The sequence below is a fragment of the Microtus pennsylvanicus genome, chromosome 6, assembly GCF_037038515.1.
Source record: "Microtus pennsylvanicus isolate mMicPen1 chromosome 6, mMicPen1.hap1, whole genome shotgun sequence".
Lineage (NCBI taxonomy): Eukaryota > Metazoa > Chordata > Mammalia > Rodentia > Cricetidae > Microtus > Microtus pennsylvanicus.
Window position 1 is genome coordinate 32,726,391 of NC_134584.1, and position 25,868 is coordinate 32,752,258.

The 25,868-nt window shown below is 48.4% G+C and overlaps 1 protein-coding gene across 3 annotated transcripts; it reads left to right on the forward strand.

Moving 5' to 3' along the window:
* Positions 1 to 18,131: 18,131 nt before the first annotated feature.
* On the forward strand, positions 18,132 to 24,511 carry LOC142851869 (uncharacterized). 3 transcript variants are annotated; one of them, XM_075975992.1, is made up of 2 exons: positions 18,132 to 20,013; positions 21,079 to 24,511. In XM_075975992.1, the coding sequence occupies exon 1, from the start codon at positions 18,132 to 18,134 to the stop codon at positions 18,984 to 18,986; it is 855 nt and encodes a 284-aa protein (XP_075832107.1). In that variant the 3' UTR covers positions 18,987 to 20,013; positions 21,079 to 24,511. The 3 variants fall into 3 exon arrangements, with proteins under 3 accessions (XP_075832107.1, XP_075832108.1, XP_075832109.1); XM_075975993.1 differs by having other exon boundaries at positions 18,132 to 19,603; XM_075975994.1 differs by having other exon boundaries at positions 18,132 to 19,594.
* Positions 24,512 to 25,868: the final 1,357 nt, after the last annotated feature.

A 25,868-nucleotide genomic window follows, 5' to 3' on the forward strand; every position in this document is an offset into this window, starting at 1 on the left:
AAGAGTATTTCAGATTCCCAGGAAATTGTGGGTGCTGTGTATTAACCCTGGACCCTCTGCTTAAGCGACATATACTGAAACCTCGAAGGTATCTCTCTCAGACCCTCCAAGAGTATTTTAATTTAGTTACTTATTTGATGTGTACTAGTATTTTACATACATGTGTTCCTGTGTACCACATGTGTGCCTGGTGCCTGCAAATCACCATAGAGGGTGTCTGATCTCCTGGAACTCATCAAAGAAGAGTCTCAGCATACAAATAACATATATGAATTTTAAAAATCAAAACTATGAGATATAGGATATGGAAAATAAATGTTTATTAAATACATATAAATCTATATGTTAAATTTCCTCTTCATTATGGTAATGGCAATAGACACAGTGGTAACTAACATCCTACAGCATGTTCAGTAGGTAACTTTAGAGTCATTTGGAAGCCCAACTTGGGGCTTTTGGGCGGTTGACTGTATTCAACAAACCTCAAGACTATTTGTTGCCTGATTATGTCAGATATATGCTTTTAACATTTTCTATAAAGGACAAAATAAAACTGGATTTAGAATAAAAGCATGTCTGTCTTAGTAAGTTTGTTGGCACATGGCCTTTGGTCTCAGCACTCTGAGTGCAGAGGCCAGCCTGATCTACTAGCAAGTTCCAGAACATACGTTCTGTGTTTGAATAAAATTTACTTTGGATGATGATAGTTAAAAGTAGTTTTAGATGAAAACCAAATGTCTGCAGTCTAAATTACACCCTAAAATAAAGGATTGTTTTAAAAGAGAAACAGAAGGGGGCAGGAGAGATGGCTCTGAGGTTAAGAGCATTTCCTGCTCTTCCAAAGGTCCTGAGTTCAATTTCCAGCAACCACATGGTGGCTGACAACCATTTGTAATGGGGTCTAGTGCCCTCTTCTGGTATGCAGGGATACCTGCATGCAGATGCTGTATACACAATGAATAAAATAAATCTTTTTTAAAAAGGATAACATTTTTGGAAAATATGAGTTGTGGTTTTGAGGTTATCTCTCTTTGGTAGAAACTATTGTCCAGAGTGGTATAAAGGGGATAAAAGAACAATCAAGAGACAATTAAAAGAAAGAGAAAAATAACCCGAATTGAACTTTGCTCCCCGAGAGAAGTCTCCTGGGTGTGTTTAGAGGCTGACCCCACCTCTCCTGTCCAGTGTCTCTGGCCTGCTGATGCTGGACTTCAGCCGTTCCCTTTGCTGGGCCTTTTGTAGTCTGAAATGGTTCTGTGTTGTCTTCTTTAACAAATGAATTCTGGGGCTTGTAGAGATGGCTCAGTGGGTGAGAGCACCAGCAGCCTTTACAGGGTCCTAGGTTCAATTCCTAGAACCCACATGGCAGCCTCCTTCTGTCTGGAACTCCATGTCCAGGACTTCTGACATCCACGTACAGACCAGCATTCACACAAAACTCCAACACACACAGAAATTAGAACTAGTAAAGAGAAAGAGTTTCTAACAAAATATTTTTTAAAATCTGAGTCCTTGGTGTGTTGTAGACACTAATCCTCTGCCAGATGAAAGTCATCAAAGAGTTTTGCCAAGCCGGGCGATGGTGGCGCACGCCTTTAATCCCAGCACTTGGGAGCCAGAGGCAGGTAGATCTCTGTGAGTTCGAGACCAGCCTAGACTACAGAGCTAGTTCCAGGACAGGCTCCAAAGCCACAGAGAAATCCTGTTTCAAAAAACAATACAAAACAAACAAACAAACAAACAAAAACGAAGAGTTTTCCCATTGTGTGGGCATTTGACCATTTCCTATACTGGACCTGAGGTTCTCTTCTTCATGACGTCCCTCTTGCCATTAATAGCACTATTTCTTCAGTGCTAAAGCCCTGCTCAGCAAGTGCTAGCCTATGAGGGATCCTGCATTTTGGGTTATTTTCTCTGCCAGATATAGAGCTTTGGAGTTCATGGGAAGAATGGGTGTGTGTGAACTGGTGTTCCCCAGGGAGACACAGAGAGGGTTCTACTTGCTTCCTACTTGTGGTATTCACTTTCCAGAGACCATTTGTTGAAGGTTTTGTCATTTCTCAAAAGCTAGTTTTGGCTGTTCAGTGGCGATGCATGACTTTAATCCCAGAGGCAAAGGCAGGTGAATCTCTGAGGTCAAGGCCGGCTTCTTCCAGGGTAGTGGATGCGACTTAGAGAAAACTTGCCCTGGAAATAAAAGTCTAGTTTTTGTATCATTGTGAAAATCAAGTCCAGTTTTGGCAAGTGCGTGTTTATGGAAGCTTAGGTCTAGCCAAGTGTCCAGTTGTCGGTGAAGTGTGTGCTGTTTCTACTACTATAGCTATATAAAGTCCCGGAGACCGCATGTAGTGACACATTCCGCATTGTTCTCTGTGTGTGTGCATGTGTGTGTTTAGTGACAGTGTGGTTATCCTGGGTCATTTGGAATTCTACATGAACTGCAGTATTTATGAAAAATTCCAGAGTAAGTCTGGGAGGCCAGTGCTGGCCTGATACTTCCAGTTCTGAAGTGAAAGGCCTGGAATTTGTAGCCTTTCCTCATCTACCTCTGAAGGTGGAGTCCAGGGATCACAGTCTGTGCCATCACCCCCAGCTTTGCTCTCCAAACAACATTGGATATCATAAAACTTTGAAACATCTAGGAGGAGCATGACAGGCAGCTGGTATGACTTTGGAGTTTGACAGATGGGTCTCTGTCCTTGTGCCTCTTCGATCAAAGGAGCAGAGCCATAACTCAGCTCCCTAGCACAAACACAGCTCACAGTAGCTGGAAACAACAGCTGCAGTGCCCTGAATCCCCATCCACACAGTTTCTGTTTCAGTTTTTCTAGATTACAGAGTTTAGGAGTTGGGCACGGGTGGCACACGCCTCTAATCGCACTACTCGGGAGGCAGAGGCAGGCAGATATCTGTGAGTTCGAGGCCAGCCTCTTCCAGGACAGGCTCCAAAGCTACAGAGAAACCCTGTCTCGAAAAACCAAAACGAACAAACAACCAAAAAAGTTTAGGACAGCTGTGCTTCCTTAGGAGCCCAGGTGTGATGAGGCATAGCTTACTGTGCGGAGGCTCTGCCCTTAACAATCTACTAAATAAATGAAGTACTAGCTAAGAACTTGTTTGCAAACCCCCTCCTGGACTCAAGAAAGCTCAGAGAAAGTGGTTTCAGTTTTATCAGTGCTACAAACAGGAAGCAAACACGCCCTAGGAAGACGAGTGACTCAGTCAGCATTTGAGCAAACAAACTGAAGGCAGGCCAGGGCTGAGGACAGGAAGAAGAGGGGTGGGGCTCCAGTGGATTGTCTCAGGATGGACTGGCCTGGCAGCTTAGCCCCAGGGGTGCTGCCTGGAGAATCAGTCCTTGCTCAGTCAGCAGAGAAATGGCTTTCCTAACTGGATCCTCAACAGCTTGTCTGCCAAGGCCAGCGCCCTGCTGAAAACACACTGAGAAATCTAGAAAGCATGACCCCTGGCACCCCAAAAAACCGCCCTCCTTCAGCAAGGGAAAGTACACCCACTAGTCTAAATGAGAACTGAAACAAATCTCAGGCACAGCCCAAGAGCCAACTGTAGCTATTTTCAGAGAGGAATGGGCCCAGTCTGGAGGTTGCCAGCCTTTCCTTGCTGGCAAGGCTTCTACTACCCAGCTACCAGAAATCTGGCATCTTTTTCACCAGGGAGCCAGGAGCTTTTGTTCTCCAGCCTGGATGAATGTTGCTTCCAGACAGGAGCCATGCTTAGGGGCGAATATAGAAATGGGATAGTGCGACCAATAGAAATCTAGGGAGCAAAATCCTTATGATTTGTCTGTTTGAATCAGGTCTTTTTTGTTTGATTGTTTGTTTTTCATGATAGGGTTTCTCTGCGTAATAGTCCTGACTGTCAGAGAACTAGCTCTTGTAGACCAGGCTGGTCTCGAACTCACAGACATCGGCCTGCCTCTGCCTCTGGAATGCTGGGATTAAAAGTGTGTGCCACAGCAGCCTGGTGGAATCAGTCTTCTTATGACTCAGCAATCACACTCAAGGCTGCATCCCGACCTGGAAGCCTCTGTTCCTGCAGGCCAGGCTATGCCAGTCCTTTCCTCTTCTTCACCAAGCTGGGTTGTTCAACATCCAGCAGGAAATTGGCAGTAGCTGGAAAAACTTACTAAGCTTCCAAAAGGAAACAGCAGCATAGACTGAGTTTGAAAGGCTGCAGAACCTCATCTTTGGGAGGCCCACTTCCTGATTCAGGGCCTGATCCTGGCAGAAACTAAGTAATCCTTGTGATGTAGACATTGAAATGCTGGTACCAGGTAAGTGTTGGACGACACACCCAACGCCTGAGTTTTAAAATTTTATAAACTTTTCTGTGGCATAGTTAATTTTTTCGTTGTGCCCTTACGTGTTTTTCCTCTTTGGGAAAGTCCCTTATCTTGGGACAATTTTACAGTAAAAATGAATAGTTTCAATTTTTTTTTTTTTGGTTTTTCGAGACAGGGTTTCTCTGTGGCTTTGGAGCCTGTCCTGGAACTAGCTCTTGTAGACCAGGCTGGTCTTGAACTCACAGAGATCCGCCTGCCTCTGCCTCCCAAGTGCTGGGATTAAAAGGCATGCACCACCACCGCCCGGCAAGTTTTCATCTTAAAGTGATTTTGAAGCTCCTCTCCCAAAGATATATATGTTTTGTAATAATCACTTCTGGCATCTGCTTTGATGGTTTTGTCCCATTTTATTCTTTTCAGTTTTACAAACTTTATAAAGCATTACCTTTTGGTTAAGATCGCTCTATTTCAGTGAAAGTACAGGACGCTGATTTAAGGTCTAGTGTGTGATGCCTTAGAAACTGCTTTTCTTCAAATCGTGGACACCACATTCAAAAGAGCTACTCGCATGACATAGAGTTTTTATTAGAATAATGGCCTGCATTAAATGACAGACTTTCTAGGAAGAGGACAGCACCTCATTTCAAGGATGAACATTTATTCAGAGGGTGACTCTTGAACAAGCTTCCTTTCAAGACTGCCCAGCATTTATGTAAAGAACTGGCTTTAGTTAAACAGTGAATTTAAAAAGAAATTGGTTCTGTCTGTCTGTCTATCACCTATCATTTTTCTACTTATTTTCAGACAGTGTCTCTCTAAAGAGCCATGGCTGTCCTGGAACTAGCTGTGTAGAACAGGCTGGCCTTGAACTGCCAGAGAGCGTCCCGCCTCTGCTTCCAGGTTGTTTGGATTAAAAGTGTGTGCTATCAAGCTTGGCTCAAAAATATTGATATTTAAAACTTTGTATCATTTTGAAATTAGAATTTAGTTACTTTATTTAATTATTGTCTTTCTCTCCATCCCCCTCTATGTATCCCAATGATAATGCCCTTTTTCTTTGTTTATTACATATATATGTGTGTTATTGTGTGTGCATACATGTGTGTTTATGTGTGTATTCCTAAACACAGACATTAAAACTGATTAGTTTGTATAGTGTCACTTATGTATGTGTGTGTGTGTGTGTGTGTGTGTGTGTGTGTGTGTGTGTGTTCAAGGCAGAGCATTTGGCATTGGATAGCCAATCTGGGGCTCTTTGCTGGGGAAGAGTATTTTTCATGCTCTGAACGTTCCTTGTTTTGTTCAGTGTTGTTGGTATTTGTTTCCATGCATGCTTGTTTGCTACTGTTTGTTAATTGAGGCAGGGTTTCTCTGTGTAGCCCTGGCTGTCTTGAAACTTACTCTGTAGACCAGGTTGGCCTCAAGTTTATGAAATTAGCCTCCCTCTGCCTTCTGAGTGCTGGGATTAAAGGTGTGTGCCACCACTGTCAGGCTACTATCAGGGTTCCTTTCTTACCTGTTTTTTGTTTTGTTTTGTTTTGTTTTTTTGTCTAAAGCTCAGGCCTCATGAGCTTCCTACTTCCAGGTCAGCAAATCTATCCTTGTTCTCCTTATAAAGAGGCAGCCAGGCCCAGAGGACATTGCACCCCTGTAGCAAAAGGAGGATTTGGATGGGAAGGATCTACTTTAGTATAGGACTTGGGATTTTGGAAATGAATGACTCTTCACCCAAAAACTCACTTTTTATGGAACAGATCAAGTTTTTATTTAAAGGTCGTTTTTTTTTATTTGAAGTATTGACTCTCCTTTAAATTGATGTTTTATAGAAATTATAATATTTTTGTACACGTTGAAAATTTATTTAAGGATTGACATAATAGTAACTGCATAGAGCAATGTTTGACAACCATACTAATTAAGGCAACTAAAAGCATTAAGTCCTTTTTATTGATGGCTAGATAAACAGGAGTCTTGTGCCTCTGAAATATTTCTTGGAATCCAAGTTACTTGTACAGAGTTTTTAATGGGAAAAACCTCAGAAACAATTTTTCCTTAACATCAACATTCGATAATGATCAGGGTAATATTAAAATGCCCGCTTCAGACATGTTATGTCAGTTGCTTTCTTGTCCATAGTTCTGTGATATTTTGGTTTACTTTAATTATTTTGGTGAATACATGTGGACCATAGTCACGGCCGTGGAACTCTCAAATGTGTGGGCATTGCAGGGTGGCATAGAGAGGGCTGAACACTGTGTAAAAGCAACATGGAGTCAGGACAGGGTGGTGTTACCCTCAATGTTTCAGACCCTTTAAAATTGACTTTTCGTGAAAATGGTCGACAGGTTAGATATTTATTTCTTGACAGGATTGCTCTGTGTAGCACTAGCTGTCCTGGAACTTGATCTGGACATCAGACTTGAACTCACAGAGATCCTCCTGCCTCTTCCTCCTGAGTGCTGGGACAAAAATCATGGGACACTACTGCATAGCTAGGTTAGGAATTTATTTAAAAGACTGACTTTTCATTTGAAAGGTTGATTTCATGAAAAAGTCAGCCTTCATGAGAAGGATCAGTTTCTCATTGAGATCCCTAAGGCCAAGGAAGGACAGGGTAAATTTTCATTGTGTTGATTCTTTGTTTTCTTTGGACTTGAGTTTCCCTCCACACACCAGCACTTAAGAACCCAGAGAGTAGTCATTTTATTCAGTGTGTGCTTGTCTCAGTTTTTCAGATCTGCACAGTGTTCCAGTAACATCCCCAGGGCAAGGCAAATGCCTTGAGGCAAGATCCTGTATCCTGGAGCAGGCACAAGCATCTCTTGAGAATGGAACTCTCCACCCAAACAAAGGAGGCTTTCTGAGGCCACACTTGCAGATGCAAAACTAGGCTAGAGATGACCACTGGGTCTGGAGTGCTCTAAAGGCTGCAGAGAACTCTCTGGACACAATAACATCCTAGCTTGCTCCCTGGTAAGCCCTGCTAACCTGACCATGTCCTACTTTCAAATCTCAACTTTCATATACATTTTGGTAAAGCTCTGTAATATCCTTTTCTGTTTCTCTTTTTTTAATATTTATTTATTTACTTATTTATTAGTTATACAATATTCTGTCTGTGTATATGCCTTCATACCAGAAGAGGGCACTAGACCCCATTACAAATGGTTGTCAGCCACCATGTGGTTGCTGGAAATTGAACTCAGGACCTTTGGAAGAGCAGGAAATGCTCTTAACCTCAGAGCCATCTCTCCTGCCCCCTTCTGTTTCTCTTTTAAAACAATTCTTTATTTTAGGGTGTAATTTAGGCTGCAGACATTTGGTTTTCATCTAAAACTACTTTTAACTATCTTCATCCAAAGTAAATTTTATTCAAACACAGAACGTATGTTCTGGAACTTGCTAGTAGATCAGGCTGGCCTATGCACGCAGAGTGCTGAGACCAAAGGCCATGTGCCAACAAACTTACTAAGACAGACATGCTTTTATTCTAAATCCAGTTTTATTTTGTCCTTTATAGAAAATGTTAAAAGCATATATCTGACATAATCAGGCAACAAATAGTCTTGAGGTTTGTTGAATACAGTCAACCCCCCAAAAGCCCCAAGTTGGGCTTCCAAATGACTCTGAAGTTACCTACTGAACATGCTGTAGGATGTTAGTTACCACTGTGTCTATTGCCATTACCATAATGAAGAGGAAATTTAACATATAGATTTATATGTATTTAATAAACATTTATTTTCCATATCCTATATCTCATAGTTTTGATTTTTAAAATTCATATATGTTATTTGTATGCTGAGACTCTTCTTTGATGAGTTCCAGGAGATTAGACACCCTCTTTTAGGATTTGCAGGCACCAGGCACACATGTGGTACACAGGAACACATGTATGTAAAATACTAGTACACATCAAATAAGTAACTAAATTAAAATACTCTTGGAGGGTCTGAGAGAGATACCTTCGAGGTTTCAGTATATGTCGCTTTTGCAGAGGGTCCAGGGTTAATACACAGCACCCACAATTTCCTGGGAATCTGAAATACTCTTCTGGCCTGTGTGGGCACCGGGCACACACAATGTGCACAGATATCCATGCAAGAAAAACATTCTACATATAAAATGAAAGAAAGTAGGTCTCTTTAAAATACACCCTTAAAAAGAAAGAAAAGAAACAAGCCAGGACATGGTTGATGGAGCACCCGTTTTATCCCAGCACTCAGAGAGAGAAACCCTGTCTTCAATTCAAAACAAACAAACAAAAAGGAAAAGAAATGAAACAAATTGTTATTTGTTATTATTCTAATGAAAAGACTTTAATATCCTTTGGGTATACTCAGTAAAGGCAATGATTTGTTACCACAGATAATTTAAAAAGGAAATAATATTTAAGTATCAGGAAACAATCTGTTTTAAAAAGAATAGGTTGAGGACTGGAGAGATGGCTCAGTGGTTAAGAGCATTGCCTGCTCTTCCAAAGGTGCTGAGTTCAATTCCCGGCAACCACATGGTGGCTCACAACCATCTGTAATGGGTTCTGGTGCCCTCTTCAGGCTTGCAGACATACATGCAAACAGAATACTGTATACATTATACATAAATAAACAAATATTAAAAAGAATAGGCTGATATTCACCTGTTTCTGCCTCTCAATTGCCGAGACTTAAGGCCATTGCCAACACCATTTGGCAAAATAAGTTTATTAAAAAAATAAGCAAACAGTACATTCCATAAAGTATTTAAATATCTTACATTCTTCCACTTTATTTCTCTTCAAGATGGTGTACTTCTTAATGTTGTGCTCAATTTATTTTAAGGTTTTGTAAAATCGTTTCATGGGTCTCTAAATATGTAAGTATTAATGAGTACTTAAGAATTTATCGCTTCACTGAGCAAAAGTACCTAGGATATTTTTTGCTTATTAATTTCATTTCTTAATTTATTATTGTGTTAGTGTGTTTTTGGTTTGTTGAGACAGGGTTTTTCTGTGTGACAGCCCTAGCTGTCTTGGAACTCACTTTGTAGACCAGGCTGATCTTGAACTCAGAGAATCCATCTGCCTCTCCCCTTTGAGTGCTGGAATAAAAAGATGTGAAACAACATACAGGAATTTTTTTTTCTTACCTTCGATTTATTCAGTGGACATCCATAAGTCTCATCTCTCCGACACGAACTATGCAGAAGAAGATGTGTCTTAAAGCCAATGGGTATTGGGTAGTTTCACCTATGAATGGGATTTCCCAAGCTCTCTAGTGCTCTTGAGTGTGATGGAATCTGAACTCACAAAGGAATGGAGAGGGTTGGGCTGTCAGCAAGTGAGAGCACAGATCACCTGTCCATCAACAGATCCTAAAGCACTCTGGAGTGATCTTCCATGAAGAACTTTGAAATCTCATGACAATGTCCTCCATTCAAGCAGAGATCAGAGAAGCTTAGGCGAGAGAAGGGGGCTGAGAGGAGCTGCAGCTGGGCATTCAGAGAAGTCATCTTGAAGAGAACACCTGGACTCTGGCTCTGAGATTACTAAGGTGAGCTCTGTGAACTGAATGAGCCTCTTGTGAAATGCCTCCAAAAAGATCTCTGCGCTGTGCAATCAATAGTCTGCTTCTGGTCACAAATGAAAAGAAAAACCTTTCATCCATGTGACCAGAACATTTCTGTCTCATGCTGCCCCAGCAGAATCTCAAGGGGACAGATCCCATCCTCACAGCCAGAAGGCATGGCAGCATGAGATCTAGGCAGCCCAGATGTGGTGGTCTGCCCACTGCACCCGCCGACCCATACACCCTCATTTCAACTGCTAGGGCATCAGCATGGGGTGCCTTGTCACTGGTAAAGTAATTGGGTCCTTTGTTTATAACTCATCTGTTGACAGTTTTACTGAAGGCGATCCTAAGGCTCATGTCTGAATGCTTCATTCCTAGTTGGTGGTACTTTTGGAAGAATACGGAGGTGTGAAGTTTTTGGAGGAAATATATCATTGTGAATGAAAGTTAAGATCTCAAAGACCCCGATTGTGAACTTAAGGAGTAGGTTCTCCCTCCCTCCCCCCAGTCTCTTTCTCTTTGTCCCCCCCTCTTTCTCCACTCCCCTCTCCCTTTACTTACTCTCTGGTGTCTGATTTAGATATGAGCTCTCTCAGCTATTGCTTCTCACTGCCATCATGGACTCTCTCCCATCACTTTGGTGTGATTATCTCCAGGCTCAGGTGTCTCTCTGCAGACCATATGAGTTCATCCTTCTTGGTAAAGGGCAACAATGCTTTCATGTTTGTTCCCCACACAGTCTTCACATTGCTGGTTGTTTCCCTTGGTTATATCACATAGCTTTTGCAAATGAGGCTGCAAATACCATCATTGTTTAAGTATCTCTGGGGTCTGTTGTTTCTCTGGCCTTCAAGAACGTTGGGCATGCAAGTGCTATTCAGAAATCCAGAGACAGGTAAAATACAAACTAAAAAGACCAACATCAGCCTCGACCAAAACCAGGTGGATATACATACCAACCAGATGATTTAGAACATTAAAAATCATGAAAAAATACAAACCTAACACAGTGTTTCCTAAATTACAGAGTTGAAAATCCAACTACTCCATGGGATGCTGACAGCCAAGCCAAATAAATATCAGTGAATCAAGAAACTGCCTGCTGCTGGGGGCAGAGTTGAGGATCTCCCTATGAACTATATAGCTTTCTGATACCCACCTTCAAGAGCCCCAGCTCCCACTGTTCCCTCCCAATGATGGGAAAGATGGGCTGGCAGGATAACTATGCACTTGTCCTGGATCACAAAGACAGAGCAAAATCCACAGAGTGTTAGAGAGAAGCCCTCAGGTCAGCGTGGTCCAGGGTGTTGCCAGCGGTAAGAAAACTGGCCTGTGGTGGATCCAGGAAGGACAACAAGGGAATGGCAATTCCAGACAGCAGTTCCTGGGAGCACTAACCATGGGCATCACAAAAGGAACACAGTGCAAGCTTGCTGGCAGCCTATCCGAAATAAGTGAAGGAAGCTATAATACTGGCTGAACATGGGTCCAGAAAGCCAAAGAGCTGGCTTTGGGTACCAGAATAGCCTAGAGGCCAAGTTCTGACTCTCCCTGAGGTGAAAAATGTTAGGGTCCTCAGGTAGGAGAGTGAGCTGTGGAATGTTGTCAGAAGAGTTTTTGCCTGCAAGCACACACTTCCCCATTAGCTGCATCTGCTCCTCTTCCCACCCACCACCTTGGACCCCAGAGCTGTCTAACCAACCTTGGACTGAGAGAGGATCTCAAGGCCAGACCAAATCTCAGAGGCCGACTTTCATGGTCTGGTTTCTTGGCCGCGGTAGGAGCCTTAGCCTGGGCCTTACCAGCGCTGCTTATGGAGAAAGGACCTGGAGCTGGAGATGGCCATCAAAACAGAGCCATATTCGAGCCTTGGACCGTGCTGTCGCCGAAAACCGTGGCGCAGCGAAAGGACAAATATTCACTGGTACAAACCTCGAATTTGTCGTCTTCCAGGGGGCCAGGGTGGAAAGTCTTGGGACACTTGCCCGGCAAAAAATGAGCATTTGCCGACGGCTTCGCTTCGGAATCGGCTATCTAAAGAAAACGACCTTGAGCTGACAATAGAGGATCCCATAAGGAACCAGAACCGCGGCGTCCTGACTGCACCACTGCACGCCTGCAACAGGGCAAAGCCATCTCTTTCAGCATTTTTGCTCACATTGTCCGGTTAGTGGTTCCTGGCTCGGGGCGAATCCCAAGGCAGCCTGCCTGGCAGAGTCTGATTCAGTCTGAAAAACGAAAGAAGCTGTGAAGAAAATCACCGATGTGGTTCAAACTGGCAGTCTGATTGCAGTCCCGGCCTGCTGACTTTCGATCAGAAGTTGGCTAGGTGGATGAATCTTGGCACTCGCGAACAGCAGAGCTGGAGCCAAGAAACCCCTAGGGCTGAGTCCGGACTGCAGCTCAGAGGCAGAGCTGCTTACTGGGACTTCTTCACTGGCTGCCCTGCGATCCAGAAGCCCTCAGGCAGGCGTGGTCCGGCGTCTTGACCACAGTAGGGGCACTCCTTAGGGACCTTAGCTGCGCTGTGACTGGTGAAAGAGAGAGATGGCCAACCTTTGGAGAGAACCATTCTCGCGAACTGACCCGTGACATCCCTGAAAACCCGTGGTGCAGTGAAACGACCGCCAGGCGTTGGAGATTCGGTTGCACAGGGGAGGGGGAAGGACACACCAAATTTGTCCTTTTCCATTGGGTTTGGGTCGGAAGTCTTAGGACACTTGACCGGTCAAAACGTATCTTTGCCTATGGCAGTCGGTACCGATTCTGCTACCGGAAGAAATCGGGTGAATTTTAGCGTTTATACAAACTGTGGCTAGCCGAATGTAGAGGATGCAAAAAACGAAAGCAAACCGGGGCATCCTGAGACCTCATCTGGTGTGGACTCGCCCTGGGGCCTCAGACAGTTCTAGCAGCGGTTTGCCAGGTAGTCGTGACCGCGGTTCGTGGTTCAGGTGGAATCCCGCAGCAGTCTGCTGGCAGAGCCTGATTCGTCTGAAAAACGAAAGAAGCTACGGAGAAAATAACGGATGCGGTTTGAAATCGCGGTTGGACTGCAGCTCGAGCTTGCTGACATCCGATCGGAAGTCGACTGGGTGGATGAATCGTGGCACTCGCGGACAGCGGAGCAGGAGCCGGGGAAACCCATAGCGCTAGCTCCGTGCACCCGCTCTCAAAACGAAAGGACACTTGCCAAAAATCGCAAAGGCGGTTTGAAAATCGCGGTCCATTTGCAGCACGGGCGAGCTGACACCCGATTGGAAGTCTTCTCGGTGGACGAAACACCACACTGGCGGAAAGTGCCACAGGGGCCAAGTAACCCAAAACGCTAGCTTTGAGCACCAAGAATGCAAATCCTGCCAAGCAGAGTGCCTGGGCCACAGCGACCCCAGCGGCTGGCTGTATAGCGGTGTCCGGAATGCATCTGGCAGACCCAGCTGCCTTTGGCTTCAGAGGCTTTTCTGCTTCTGCCTGAGTCTTCCCCACTGGCTCCAGTGAGAGTGAGAAAAGGTCAGGCAGGGTTTGTCTGTCGTCTTGCTCGCAGTAGGGGCACTCATAGGAACCTTAGCTGCGTCGCGACCTCTAAAAGAGAGGAAAAGGAGAAGGCCAGCATAGACAAGGCCCTATTCGAGTCCAGACGCCTGAAAGTCTCCCGAAAACCGTCCGCGCGAGGAATGGAATGCAGGGACAACGGAGATTCGGAGGTGCAGACACCGAATCCATTGTCTTTCTTTCGGTGAGGGTCGGATGTTTTAGGACCCTTTCCGGACCAAAATGTGTGTGTGTGTGTGTGTGTGTGTGTGTGTGTGTGTGTGTGTGTTTTTCCCCAAGGAAGTTGGCACTGAATCGCTATGGAAAGGAATCGTGTGAATTTACAGCGTTTATATAAAGGAGAGCGAACCGAACGTAGAGGACGCAAACACGAAAAGAAACCGCGGTCTCCTGAACGTTATAGGGTGCGGACTGGCCCGCGCGGGCAGCAGACGTTTCTTGCTCTGCACCATTTGTCTCCCATCGTCCGGATCGTGATACGGATGGAATTCTGCAGCAACCTTGGGAAACTGCACGATAGGGCACAGGGAAGTGCGTGCCTCACAGTGACCCCAGCTGCAAAGATTTGACTGGCCTGCAGCTTGAAGGCATAGCGGAGGACTGGCATCAATAGCCTTTCTGCTATTGATTGAGTAGCACTTCCTCATAGGCCCTGTCCCCAGATCCCAGGGGCGCCTACCCACCCCGTGCACCCGAGGGCCTGAGGATTGACCACCGTGGTCCCCATACCAGCATGTCCAGGAATCCTAGAAATGTCGACTTCGGGGTGTCGTCAGTACCTTTGAAAGCCGGCGCGGGTACAACCAAGTAAATTACGTTTATGTATTAAGTAATTAAGAATTGACACGGACCACCGAAAGCACATTGACGTGTTTATTTTTGGAAGAAACCGGCTGCATGAAGACCGAACCGTCTGCGACGACTGAAGAGGTTTAGGCAAGGATCATCTTGGCACGGAACTCACTTTCAAACGCTGAAAGTCTCCTGGAGCTCTCTAAGGCGCTATGCTGTGGAACACCGGTTAGCAGCAGCCACACTAAATGCAGAGTATTAGGCAAGGAATGCATTCCGGACTCGGACACGACGTCGTCTGCAGACTGGACCTCCGTCCTCGGGTCCGTACTCGAACCCGTTGTCGGCTCCGGACCCGGAGCCGTCGTGGGCTGCACACTCGCACACGTCCTCGGCTCCGGACACGGCCGCCGCTCGGTCTGCTGCAGACTCTCCCCAGACATGGGATCCGGCATGGTCGGAACGGGAATGATCCCTGTCGTTTCGTCCTCGAAATGGAACCGGTCCCCTTCTCCCCGTCGTCGGAACGGGAATGGTCCCCGTCGTCTCGTCGTCTGAACGAGACCGGTTCCGGTCGTCCTGTGTTCGGGACCTGACCAGACCTCGACGTCCCGTGGTTGAGACGGAACCAGTACCCTTCGTCCCTTCGTCGGGATGGGTCCCGTCCCCATCGTCCCGTCGTAGGAACGGACCCCTCCCAGTAGTCCCGTCGTCGAAACGGGACTTGTCCCAGTGGAAGTCTCTGGACTTGACTCCATCTTCGGCTCTGCACTTGCCCCCGTCGTCTGCTCGGGACCCGCTGCTCTGTCATCCACACCATCACTCCAGCAGCACTTGCACCGGGAGGACAGCAGCGCTTGCACAAGGGCAGGCAGAGGAGCCTGCTCCAGCCTGGGTATTTGTAGTCTTGAAGGAAGGCGGGGCCAGAAAATTGCGAAATTTCAAAAAAGAAACCGAAACCTCTAGTCCGGTATCCAATGCAGCAGACTCGTCGCGTGGGCAGGACAGGACCAATCCCCGTCGTCCCGCGGTCAGGAAGCGACCCATTCCTCTCGTCGGGCGATCCGGAGGGGACCCGTCCGCGTCGTCCCGCGGTCCAGACAGGTAGACGCGGAGGTTTCCAGTCCCTACCGCCAGGCGACGTGGCAGGGACGACGCGGACTGGTACTGTCCGGACCCCGGGACGACGCGGACGGGTCCTTTCCGGACCCAGGGACGATGCGGCGGGTCCACCGCGGGACGACACGGACAAGTCCCGTCCAGACCGCGGGATGACGCGGCGGGACCACCGCGGGACGATGCGGACGGGTCCTGTCCGGACCCCGGGACGATGCGGCCGGTCCAACGCGGGGCGACCCGGACAAGTCCCGTCCAGACCTAGGGACCACGCGGCGGGTGCACCGCGGGACAACGCTGACCGGTCCTGTCCGGACCCCGGGACGACGCGGACGGGTCCTGTCCGGACCCCGGGACGATGTGGCGGGTCCACCGCGGGACAACGCGGAACGGTCCACCGCGGGACGACGGTTTCTCACTCTCACCAGAATCAAAGGAGAAGACACAGACAGAAGCAGAAACGCTACTGACGCCAAACGCAGTTCAGCCTGTCGGCTGCATCGCCGGCCGCTGGCGTCGCTGTGGCGCCGGAACTCAGCTTCACTGCGAATCCCAAGGCGCGGAGCTAGCACTAAGGGGTTTCCCGGCCACGGTGGCGCTGTCCGCGAGTGCGCGGATTCGTGCACGGAGCCGAATTCCCATCGGACGTCGGCTCGCTCGAGCTGCAATCCGACGGTGATTTTCAAACGGCGTCCTTTCCTTTTGAGACCGGTATCAAACTCTGTATGTAAGGCTGCTGTGGGGTTCGATCGGCACGACCAAGGCGACGACGGGTATGGGTCCGTAGAAAATGACGGACGGGACGAGTGCGGAGCCCAAGAATGGGAGGACGGAAGGACTCCTCCGTCGCATCCTTCTTTTGCGGTCGTTCGCGACGCAGCTAAGGTCCTTCCGCGGGGCCCCACTGCGGTCAAACGCCGGGCCACGGCTGCCCGACCGTTTCTCACTTTCACCGGAGCCAAAGGAGAAGACCCAAGCAGAAGCAGAAATGCTACTGACACCTAACGCAGTTCAGCAGGCCGGCTGCACCGCCGGCCGCTGGCGTCGCTGTGGCGCCCGAACTCAGCTTGTCCTCTCCGGACGACGGAAAAGGCTAAAGGGTCCTGTCGGCACCTTGGGACGACGAGGCGGGTTCACCGCGGGACGACGCGGACGGATCCCGTCCGGACGCCCGGACGATGCGGCAGGTCCATCGCGGGACCATGTGGCGGGTCCACAGTGGGACACGGTGACGGGTCCGTGCGGACCGCCGGACAATGGTGACGGGTCCCGTCCGGAGTTGAGGACGATGCGGCGGGTCCACCGCGGGACGACTTTGACGGGTCCCGTCCGAACCGCCGGACAACGGTGACGGGTCCGGTCCGGACTTGAGGACGACGCGGCGGGTTCACCGCGGGACGATGAGGCGGATCCACCGCGGGACGACGCGGCCGGGTCCAGTCCGGACCGCTGGACAACGGTGACGGGTCCCGTCCGGACCTCGGGACGACGCGGCGGGTTCACCGCGGGACGACGCTGACGGGTCCCGTCTGGACCGAAGGGCGACAAGGCGGGTGCACCGCGGGACGACCATTTCTCACTCTCACCCGAGTCAAAGGAGAAGACCCAGGCAGAAGCAGAAACGCTACTGACGCCAAACGCAGTTCAGCGGCCGCTGGCGTCGCTGTGGCGCCAGAACTCAGCTTCACTGCGAATCCCAAGGCGCGGAGCTAGCACTAAGAGGTTCCCCGGCCATGGTGGCGCTGTCCGCGAGTGCGCGGATTCGTGCACGGAGCCGAATTCCCATCGGACGTCGGCTCGCCCGAGCTGCAATCAGACGGTGATTTTCAAACGGCGTCCTTGATTTACTGCCACTGTCCTTTCGTTTAGAGACCTGAATCAAACTCGGTATGTAAGGCTGCTGCGGAATTCGATCCGCACGGCCAATCCGACGACGTGGACCGGTGCGAGTCCGCAGCCGAGGATTTGGGCCAGCGCGCAGCCGAGGACCGGTCCGAGGTGCTGTGCGGCGGGGGCGTACGGTGGGTATGGGTCCGCAACAGATGACCGACCGAGGGGACGAGTGCGCAACAGATGAGCGACCAAGGAGACGAGTGCGGAGCCGGCGACCGAAACGAAAGGGGTGAGTCTGTACACCATACCTTAGGTCAAGTGGCCGCGGTTTCTTTTCTGAAAAGTCCCCATTTTCTGACCCCGCCTTCCTTCAAGACTATAAATACCCAGGCCTGGAGGAGCCTGTAGCAGGCTCTGCCGCCTGCTACAGTGCACGCGCTGCTGTCCTCCCGCTGCAAGTGCTGCTCAAGCGATGGAGACGACGACGGAGCACCGGTTCTGGAGCAGACCACCACGGGGGCCAGTGCAGAGCCGACATCGACGCGGGCGAGGCCGAGGCCGAGGCCGGAGCCGACGACGTGGTGTGCGAATCTGCAGCCGCCGCCGCCGACCTGTGCAGGTCCGCCGAAGCCGACGGTGGGGGCGAGGATGGAGCCAACGACGGGGTTCCAGGCTGCAGACGACGCCGATGCCTATGTCGATGTCGACGCCGATGCCGATGCCGATGCAGATGCCGATGCCGATGCCGATGTCGATGCCGATGCCGATGCCGACGCCGACGACGGGTGCAAGTCCGGAGAGCGTTCGTTGCCTTATATGCTGCCTGCGGTGTGGCTGCTGCACACCGGTGTTCCAGAGCAGGGACCCTTAGAGAGCTCCGGGAGACTTCCAGCGTTTCAAAGTGAGCTCTATGCCAAGAAGATCCTTGCCTAAACCTAGCCAGGTTGTCTTCAGTGCAGCCGGTTCCTCTCAAAATAAAAACATCAATGTGTTTTCGGTGGTCAGTGTCAATTCTTAATTACTTAATACATAAACGTAATTTACTTGGTTGTGACCGCGCCACTTCTCAAAGCTGCACCGCCGGCCGCTGGTGTCGCTGTGGCGCCGGAACTCAGCGAGTCCCGTCAGGGCCGCCGGAAAACGCTAAAGGGTCCGGTCCGCACCTTGGGACGAAGCGGACGGGTCCCGTCCGGACGCCCGGACGATGCGGCAGGTCCGTCGCGGGACCATGCGGCGGGTCCACTGCGGGACACGGTGACGGGTCCCTTGCGGACCTCGGGATAAGGCGGCGTGTCCACCGCGGGACCATGCGGCGGGTCCACCGCGGGGCGACGCCGATGGGTCTCGTCCGGACCGCCGGACGAGTCGGCAGGTCCACCGCGGGACAACGCGGCGGGTCTACCGTGGGAAACCGTGGGACCATGCGGCGGGTCCGCCGCTGGACAACGGTGACGGGTCCGTTCCGGACCCCGGGACGACTTGGCGGGTCCCCCGCGGGACGACGCGGAGTGTCCACCGCGGGACGATGCGGCGCGTCCACCGCGGGACGACCGTTTCTCACTCTCACCGGAGTCAAAGGAGAAGACCCAGAAAGACGCAGAAATGCTACTGAGGCCAAATGCAGTTCAGCATGCGGGCTGCACCGCCGGCCGCTGGAGTCGCTGTGGCGCCGGAACTCAGCGTCACAGCGATTCCCGGGGCACGGAGCTAGCACTAAGAGGTTCCCCGACCACGGTGTCGCTGTCCGCGATTGCGCGGATTCGTGCACGGAGCCGAATTCCCATCGGACGTCGGCTCGCTCGAGCTGCAATCCGACGGTGAATTTCAAAGGGCGTTCGTGATTTTCTGCCACGGTCCTTTCATTTAGAGACCTGAATCAAACTCTGTATGTAAGGCTGCTGCGGGGTTCGATCCGCACGACCAAACCGACGACGTGGACCGGTGCGAGTCTGCAGCCGACGATTGATGCCAGCGAGCAACCGAGTACCGCCCCGGGATGTGGTGGAGGGTTGGAGCTTGTGGTGGGTACGGGTCCGCAGCAGATGACCGACGGGACGAGTGCGGAGCTGGCGATAGGGACGACCGGGGCGAGTCTGCGCTGGATACTGCACGTCATGAGGCCGCGGTTTCTTTTCTGAAATTTCGCCATTTTCTGACCCCGCCTCCCTTCATGACTACAAATACCCAGGCCTGGAGGAGCCTGTAGCAGGACATGCTTCCTGCCCCAGTGCAGGCACTGCTGTCCTCCCCTTCCAAGTGCTGCCCAAGCGATGGAGACAATGGAGCAGAGGTTCCCTTGCAGACCACCAAGGAGGAGAGTGCGGATCCGACGACTGGGGCGAAACCGCTTCCATAGACCTGTTGGCATCTGCTGCTTACCGAGGGGGCGTGCCCGGATCCGACTAAGAGTTTGAGTCCAGATCTGACAACCTGTTCAAAACCTCAACAGGTGAATGGGGTGAGTGTGCAGCCAAGGACAGGTGTGTGTTCCGAACCCAGAAAGGGTTCTGGTCCAGAGCTGACAATGTTTATGGGTCCAGGTCAGAGGGCAGAGATGATTGTGGAGGTGAGGTTGGAGCCCAGGAACGGGGACCCGTCTGCATCAGATACCATATATCAAGACGTCATGGTTAAGGTGAATTTGGCAGGCAATGGATGGAGCTAGAAAACATCATTTGGAGTGAGGTAACCCAGACCTAGAAAGACAATTACCACATGTACTCACTCATAAGTGGTTGTAAAACATAAAGCAAAGGAAACCAGCCCACAAATCACAACCCTAGGGAATCAAGACAACAATGAGGACACTCTGAGAGGCTTACACAACTATAATCTACATGGCAAGTAGAAAAAGACAAGATCACCTGGGTAAGTTGGGAGCATGGGGACCTTGCCAGAGGTTTGAAGGGGAGGAGAAGAGGTAGGGAGGGGAGCAGAGAAAAGTGTAGAGCTCAATAAAAATCAATAAAATAATAAAAAATGAAAAATAAACTTTTGGCAAATGACAAAATATTCAACAAATGGTTCTTAAAAACTGAATAGCCACAAGCAGAATGCACCTAGCTCTCACTCTGTATGACCCTATAGGGACACCATTCAACACAGATCAATTCTTCCTATGGAAGTCAAAACTCTAAAGGTGGCAGATGAAAAAGTACCCCAAACTCTCAGGTTCCCTCATGAGCAAGCACTTGCTGAGCAGGACTTCAGCACTGAGACATAGTGCTACCAACTGCAAGAGGGACATCATGAAACTGAAATTCTGAGGTCCAGCAAGGACAGTGGTCTAATGTCCACTGAACAGAAGAAACTCTTTGATAACTTTTCATCTGGTATTGTATTAGTATCTACAAACCACAAAGCACTCAGCCTTTAAAAAATCTTTTTAAAGAAACTCTTTGTCTCACTTACGTTTGATTTCTATGTGTATTAGTGTTTTGCCTGAATGCTTGTCTGTGTGTGGGTGTCAGATGCCCTGGAATTGGATTTACACAGTAGTGAGCTGACAAGTGTGTGCTGGGAATTTAACCTGGGTCCTCTGGACAGGCAGCTGGTGCTCTCCACTGCTAATCATCTCTCCAGGAAGAGAACATGGGATGACCCAAACAACAAAAGGTCCAGCAAAGTGATCATGTCATTGGCAGAGGCAGCAGCACAAATGTTATGTTCATCCATCCTAGCCAGCTGAGAGAGGGGCTAATACCACTGAGATCCATGTTATCCCAGTCAGAGCGGCAGTCAGAGCGGCTGTGGTGGTCATCAAGAGAGCAAAGGAGAACTAATGCTGGGGAGAAGGTGAGGGGGTATCCGGGCCAGCAGGATGCAAAAGGTGGTCCCTGATAAACCTAGGGGAGAGCAATGGAAGAGCAAGAGACAGGAGAAGTGATGGCAGGACAGTATTTCTGATCAAACCGCCCTTTATTATTTCCTCAGAAGCTGTTATACAGCAAATGGGCAAGGGGGAGGAGAGATGCGTCAACTCTGCTGGAATTCAGGCATGGACACATCCCACGTGGAGACATCCCATGGTTTAGGCTGCTCTGCCAGTTGCTTCAAGGAAAAATACAAGAGACAGAAAGAAGACACCCTCCTCTTTTCCATGTGTGAGTTTTTCCGAGGATGGAGAGTCAGAACAAGAAGTTTCAGGCATTGTCGAGTCACAGATTCTCTCTGTGGCAAAGTGGGTTGACAATCAAAGAAAGCAATTATGTCTCCAAAATCCAACACTCAAGGTTAGGTCTGAGTTCCTTGGCCATGTAGCTTACAAAAAGAATCACAGGATCTGATAAGTACACTGAGAAAACAAAGTTGCCAAAGGAAATTTAAATGAAATATTGTGTATAAATAAGAAAGAAACTAGATGGTTAGCTAGACCACTTGTCGACGGTTTGGTAGAGCGGCATTAGGACTGGAATCTGCTACGCTGGAGCCACAGGAAGCTCCCTGCCAGTCAGAAGACCTGGCTGAAAGGTGCTTGACTTGCTTAAAATTTGTCAGTCGTTAATAGAAGAATCATTGCTTTGGGGTGAAGTTGATATTACTCATCTTAATTAATGCAAATTAATACTAAGAAAAATGTTTAACCACCTGTGGGCTCCTGAAAAAAAATATATAACTTGTGATCATACTGTGAGCTTTTCTTGTGTAAATATACTGTTTTAGGGGGCTGAGAGATGGCTCAGAGGTTAAGAGCACTGACTGTTCTTCCAGAGGTCCTGAGTTCAATTCCCAGCAAGGACATGATGGCTCACAATCATCTGTTATGAGATCTGGTGCCCTCTTCTGGCCTGCAGGGATACCTGCATGCAGATGCTGTATACATAATTAATAAAATAAATCTTTTTTAAAAAGATCCTATTTTATGATAATATGAGTTGTGGTTGTGAGGTTATCTTTCTTTAGTTAGAAACTATTATCCAGAGTGGTATAAAGAGGATAAAAGAAAAATCAAGAGACAATAAAAGGAAAGAGAAAAATAACCCGAATTGAACTTTGCTCCCCGAGAGAAGTCTCCTGGGTGTGTTTAGAGGCTGATCCCACTTCTCCTGTCCAGTGTCTCTGGCCTGCTGATGCTGGACTTCAGCCGTTCCCTTTGCTGGGCCTTTTGTAGTCTGAAATGGTTCTGTGTTGTCTTCTTTAACAAATGAATTCTGGGGCTTGTAGAGATGGCTCAGTGGGTGAGAGCACCAGCAGCCTTTACAGGGGACCTAGGTTCAATTCCTAGAACCCACATGGCAGCCTCCTTCTGTCTGGAACTTCATGTCCAGGACTTCTGACGTCCACCTACAGACCAGCATTCACACAAAACACCAACACACATAGAAATTAGAACTAGTAAAGAGAAAGAGTTTCTTACAAAATATTTTTTAAAATCTGAGTCCTTGGTGTGTTGTAGACACTAATCCTCTGCCAGATGAAAGTCATCAAAGAGTTTTCCCGTTGTGTGGGCATTTGACCATTTCCTATACTGGACCTGAGGTTCTCAGCTTCATGACATTCCTCTTGCCATCGGTAGCACTTTTTCATCAGTGCTGGAGCCCTGTTCAGCAAGTGCTTGCCCATGAGGAATCCTGCATTTTGGGTTATTTTATCTGCCACCTATAGAGTTTTGGAGTTCATGGGAAGAATGGGTGTGTGTGAACTGGTGTCCCCCAGGGAGACACAGAGAGGCATCTACTTGCTTCCTACTTGTGGTATTTAGTTTCCAGGGACCATTTGTTGAAGGTTTGGTCATTTCTCAAAAGCTAGTTTTGCTATTCAGTGGCGATGCATGTATTTAATCCCAGAGGCAAAGGCAGGTGAATCTCTGAGGTCAAGGCCAGCTTCTTTCAGGGTAGTTGATGGGACCCAGAGAAAACTTGTCCTGGAAATAAAAGTCTAGTTTTTGTATCATTGTGAAAATCAAGTCCAGTTTTGGCAAGTGCGTGTTTATGGAACCTTAGGTCTAGCCAAGTGTCCAGTTGTCAGTGAAGTGTGTGCTGTTTGTACTACTATAGCTCTATAAAGTCCTGGAGACCAGATGTGGTGACACATTCCGCATTGTCCTCTGTGTGTGCGTGCATGTGTGTGTTTAGTGACAGTGTGGTTATCCTGGGTCTTTTGGAATCCTGCATGAATTGCAGTATTTATGAAATATCCCAGAGTAAGTCTGGGAGGCCAGTGGTGGCCTGATACTTCCTGTCCTGAAGTGAAAGGCCTGGAATTTGTTGCCCTTCCCCATCTACCTCTGAGAGTGGAGTCCAGGGATCACAGTCTGTGCCATCACCCCCAGCTTTGCTCTCCAAACAACATTGGATATCATAAAACTATGAAACATCTAGGAGGAGCATGACAGTCAGCTGGTATGACTTTGGAGTTTGACAGATGGGTCTCTGTCCTTGTGCCTCTTCAATCAAAGGAGCAGAGCCATAACTCAGCTCCCTAGCACAAACACAGCTCACAGTAGCAGGAGGCAACAACTGCAATGCCCTGAATCCCCATCCCCACAGTTTCTGTTTCAGTTTTTCTAGATTACAGAGTTTAGGAGTAGGACGCGGGTGGCACATGCCTTTAATGCCAGTACTTGAGAGGAAGAGGCAGGCAGATATCTGTGAGTTCCAGGCCAGCCTCTTCTAGAACAGGCTCCAAAGCTATAGAGAAACCCTGTCTCGAAAAACCAAAATGAGCCTGGTGGTTTTGGCGCATGCCTTGAATCCCAGCACTCAGGAGGCAGAGGCAGGCAGATCTCTGTGAGTTCGAGACCAGGCTGGTCTACAAGAGCTAGTTCCAGGACAGGCCCCAAAACCACAGAGAAACCCTGTCTCGAAAAAACAAAAAAAAAAAACAAGGAACAAACAATCAAACAATTAAAAAAGTTTAGGACAGCTGTGCTTCCTTAAGAGCCCAGGTGTGATGAGGCCTAGCTTGCTGTGCAGATGCTCTGCCCTTAACAATCTACTAAATAAAGTACCAGCTAAGTACTTGTTTGCAAACCCCCTGCTTGCCACAAGAAAGCTCAGAGAAAGAAGTTTCAGTTTTATCAGTGCTGCAAACAGGAAGCAAATGTGCCCTAGGAAGAGGAGTGACTCACTCAGTCAGCATTTGAGCAAACAAACTGAAGGCAGGCCAGGGCTGAGGACAGGAAGAAGAGAGGTGGGGCTCCAGTGGATTGTCTCAGGATTAACTGTGTTGGCAGTTTAGTATTGGGGGTGCTGCCTGAAGAATCAGTCCTTGCTCAGACCAGCAGAGAAATGGATATCCTAACTGGATCCTCAGCAGCTTGTCTGCCAAGGCCAGCGCCCTGCTGAAAACACACTTAGAAATCTAGAAAGCATGACCCCTCGCACCCAAAAAAAACGCCCTCCTTCAGCAAGGGAAAGTACACCCAGTAGTCTAAATGAGAACTGAAACAAATCTCAGGCACAGCCCAAGAGCCAACTGTAGCTATTTTCAGAGAGAAATCGGCCCAATCTGGAGGTTGCCGGCCTTTCCTTGCTTGCAAGGCTTCTACTATCCAGCTACCAGAAATCTGGCATCTTTTTCACCAGGGAGCCAGGAGCTTTTGTTCTCCAGCCTGGATGAATGTGGCTTCCAGACAGAAGCCATCCTTAGGGGCTAATACAGAAGTGGGATAGTGGGACCCACTATAGAAATCTAGGGAGCAAAATCCTTATGATTTGTCTGTTTGAATCAGGTCTTTTTTGTTTGATTGTTTGTTTTTCATGATAGGGTTTCTCTGTGTAATAGTCCTGACTGTCAGGGAACTAGCTCTTGTAGACCAGGCTGGTCTCGAACTCACAGACATCGGCCTGCCTCTGCCTCTGGAATGCTGGGATTAAATGTGTGTGCCACAGCAGCCTGGTGGAATCAGTCTTTTTATGACTCAGCAATCACACTCAAGGCTGCATCCCGACCTGGAAGCCTCTGTTCCTGCAGGCCAGGCTATGCCAGTCCTTTCCTCTTCTTCACCAAGCTGGGTTGTTCAACATCCAGCAGGAAATTGGCAGTAGCTGGAAAAACTTACTAAGCTTCCAAAAGGAAACAGCAGCATAGACTGAGTTTGAAAGGCTGCAGAACCTCATCTTTGGGAGGCCCACTTCCTGATTCAGGGCCTGATCCTGGCAGAAACTAAGTAATCCTTGTGATGTAGACATTGAAATGCTGGTACCAGGTAAGTGTTGGACGACACACCCAATGCCTGAGTTTTAAAATTTTATAAACTTTTCTGTGACATAGTTAATTTTTTGGTTGTGCCCTTATGTGTTTTTCCTCTTTGCGAAAGTCCTTTATCTTGGGACAAATTTCCAGTAAAAATGATTAGTTTTCATCTTAAAGTGATTTTGAAGCTCCTTTTTCAAAAATATATATGTTTTGTAATGATCACTTCTGGCATCTGCTTGGATGGTTTTGCCCCATTTTATTCTTTCCAGTTTTACAAACTTTAGAGAGCATTACAATTTGGTTAAGATCGCTCTATTTCAGTGAAAGTACAGGACGCTGATTTAAGGTCTAGTGCGTGAGGCCTTAGAAACTGCTTTTCTTCAAATCGTGGACACCACATTCAAAAGAGCTACTCGCATGACATCGAGTTTTTATTAGAATAATGGCCTACATTAAATAACAGACTTTCCAGGAAAAGGACAGCACCTCATTTAAAGGATGAAAATTTATTCAAAGCTTCCTTTCGGGGGCTGGAGAGATGGCTCAGTGGTTAAGAGCATTGCCTGCTCTTCCAAAGGTCCTGA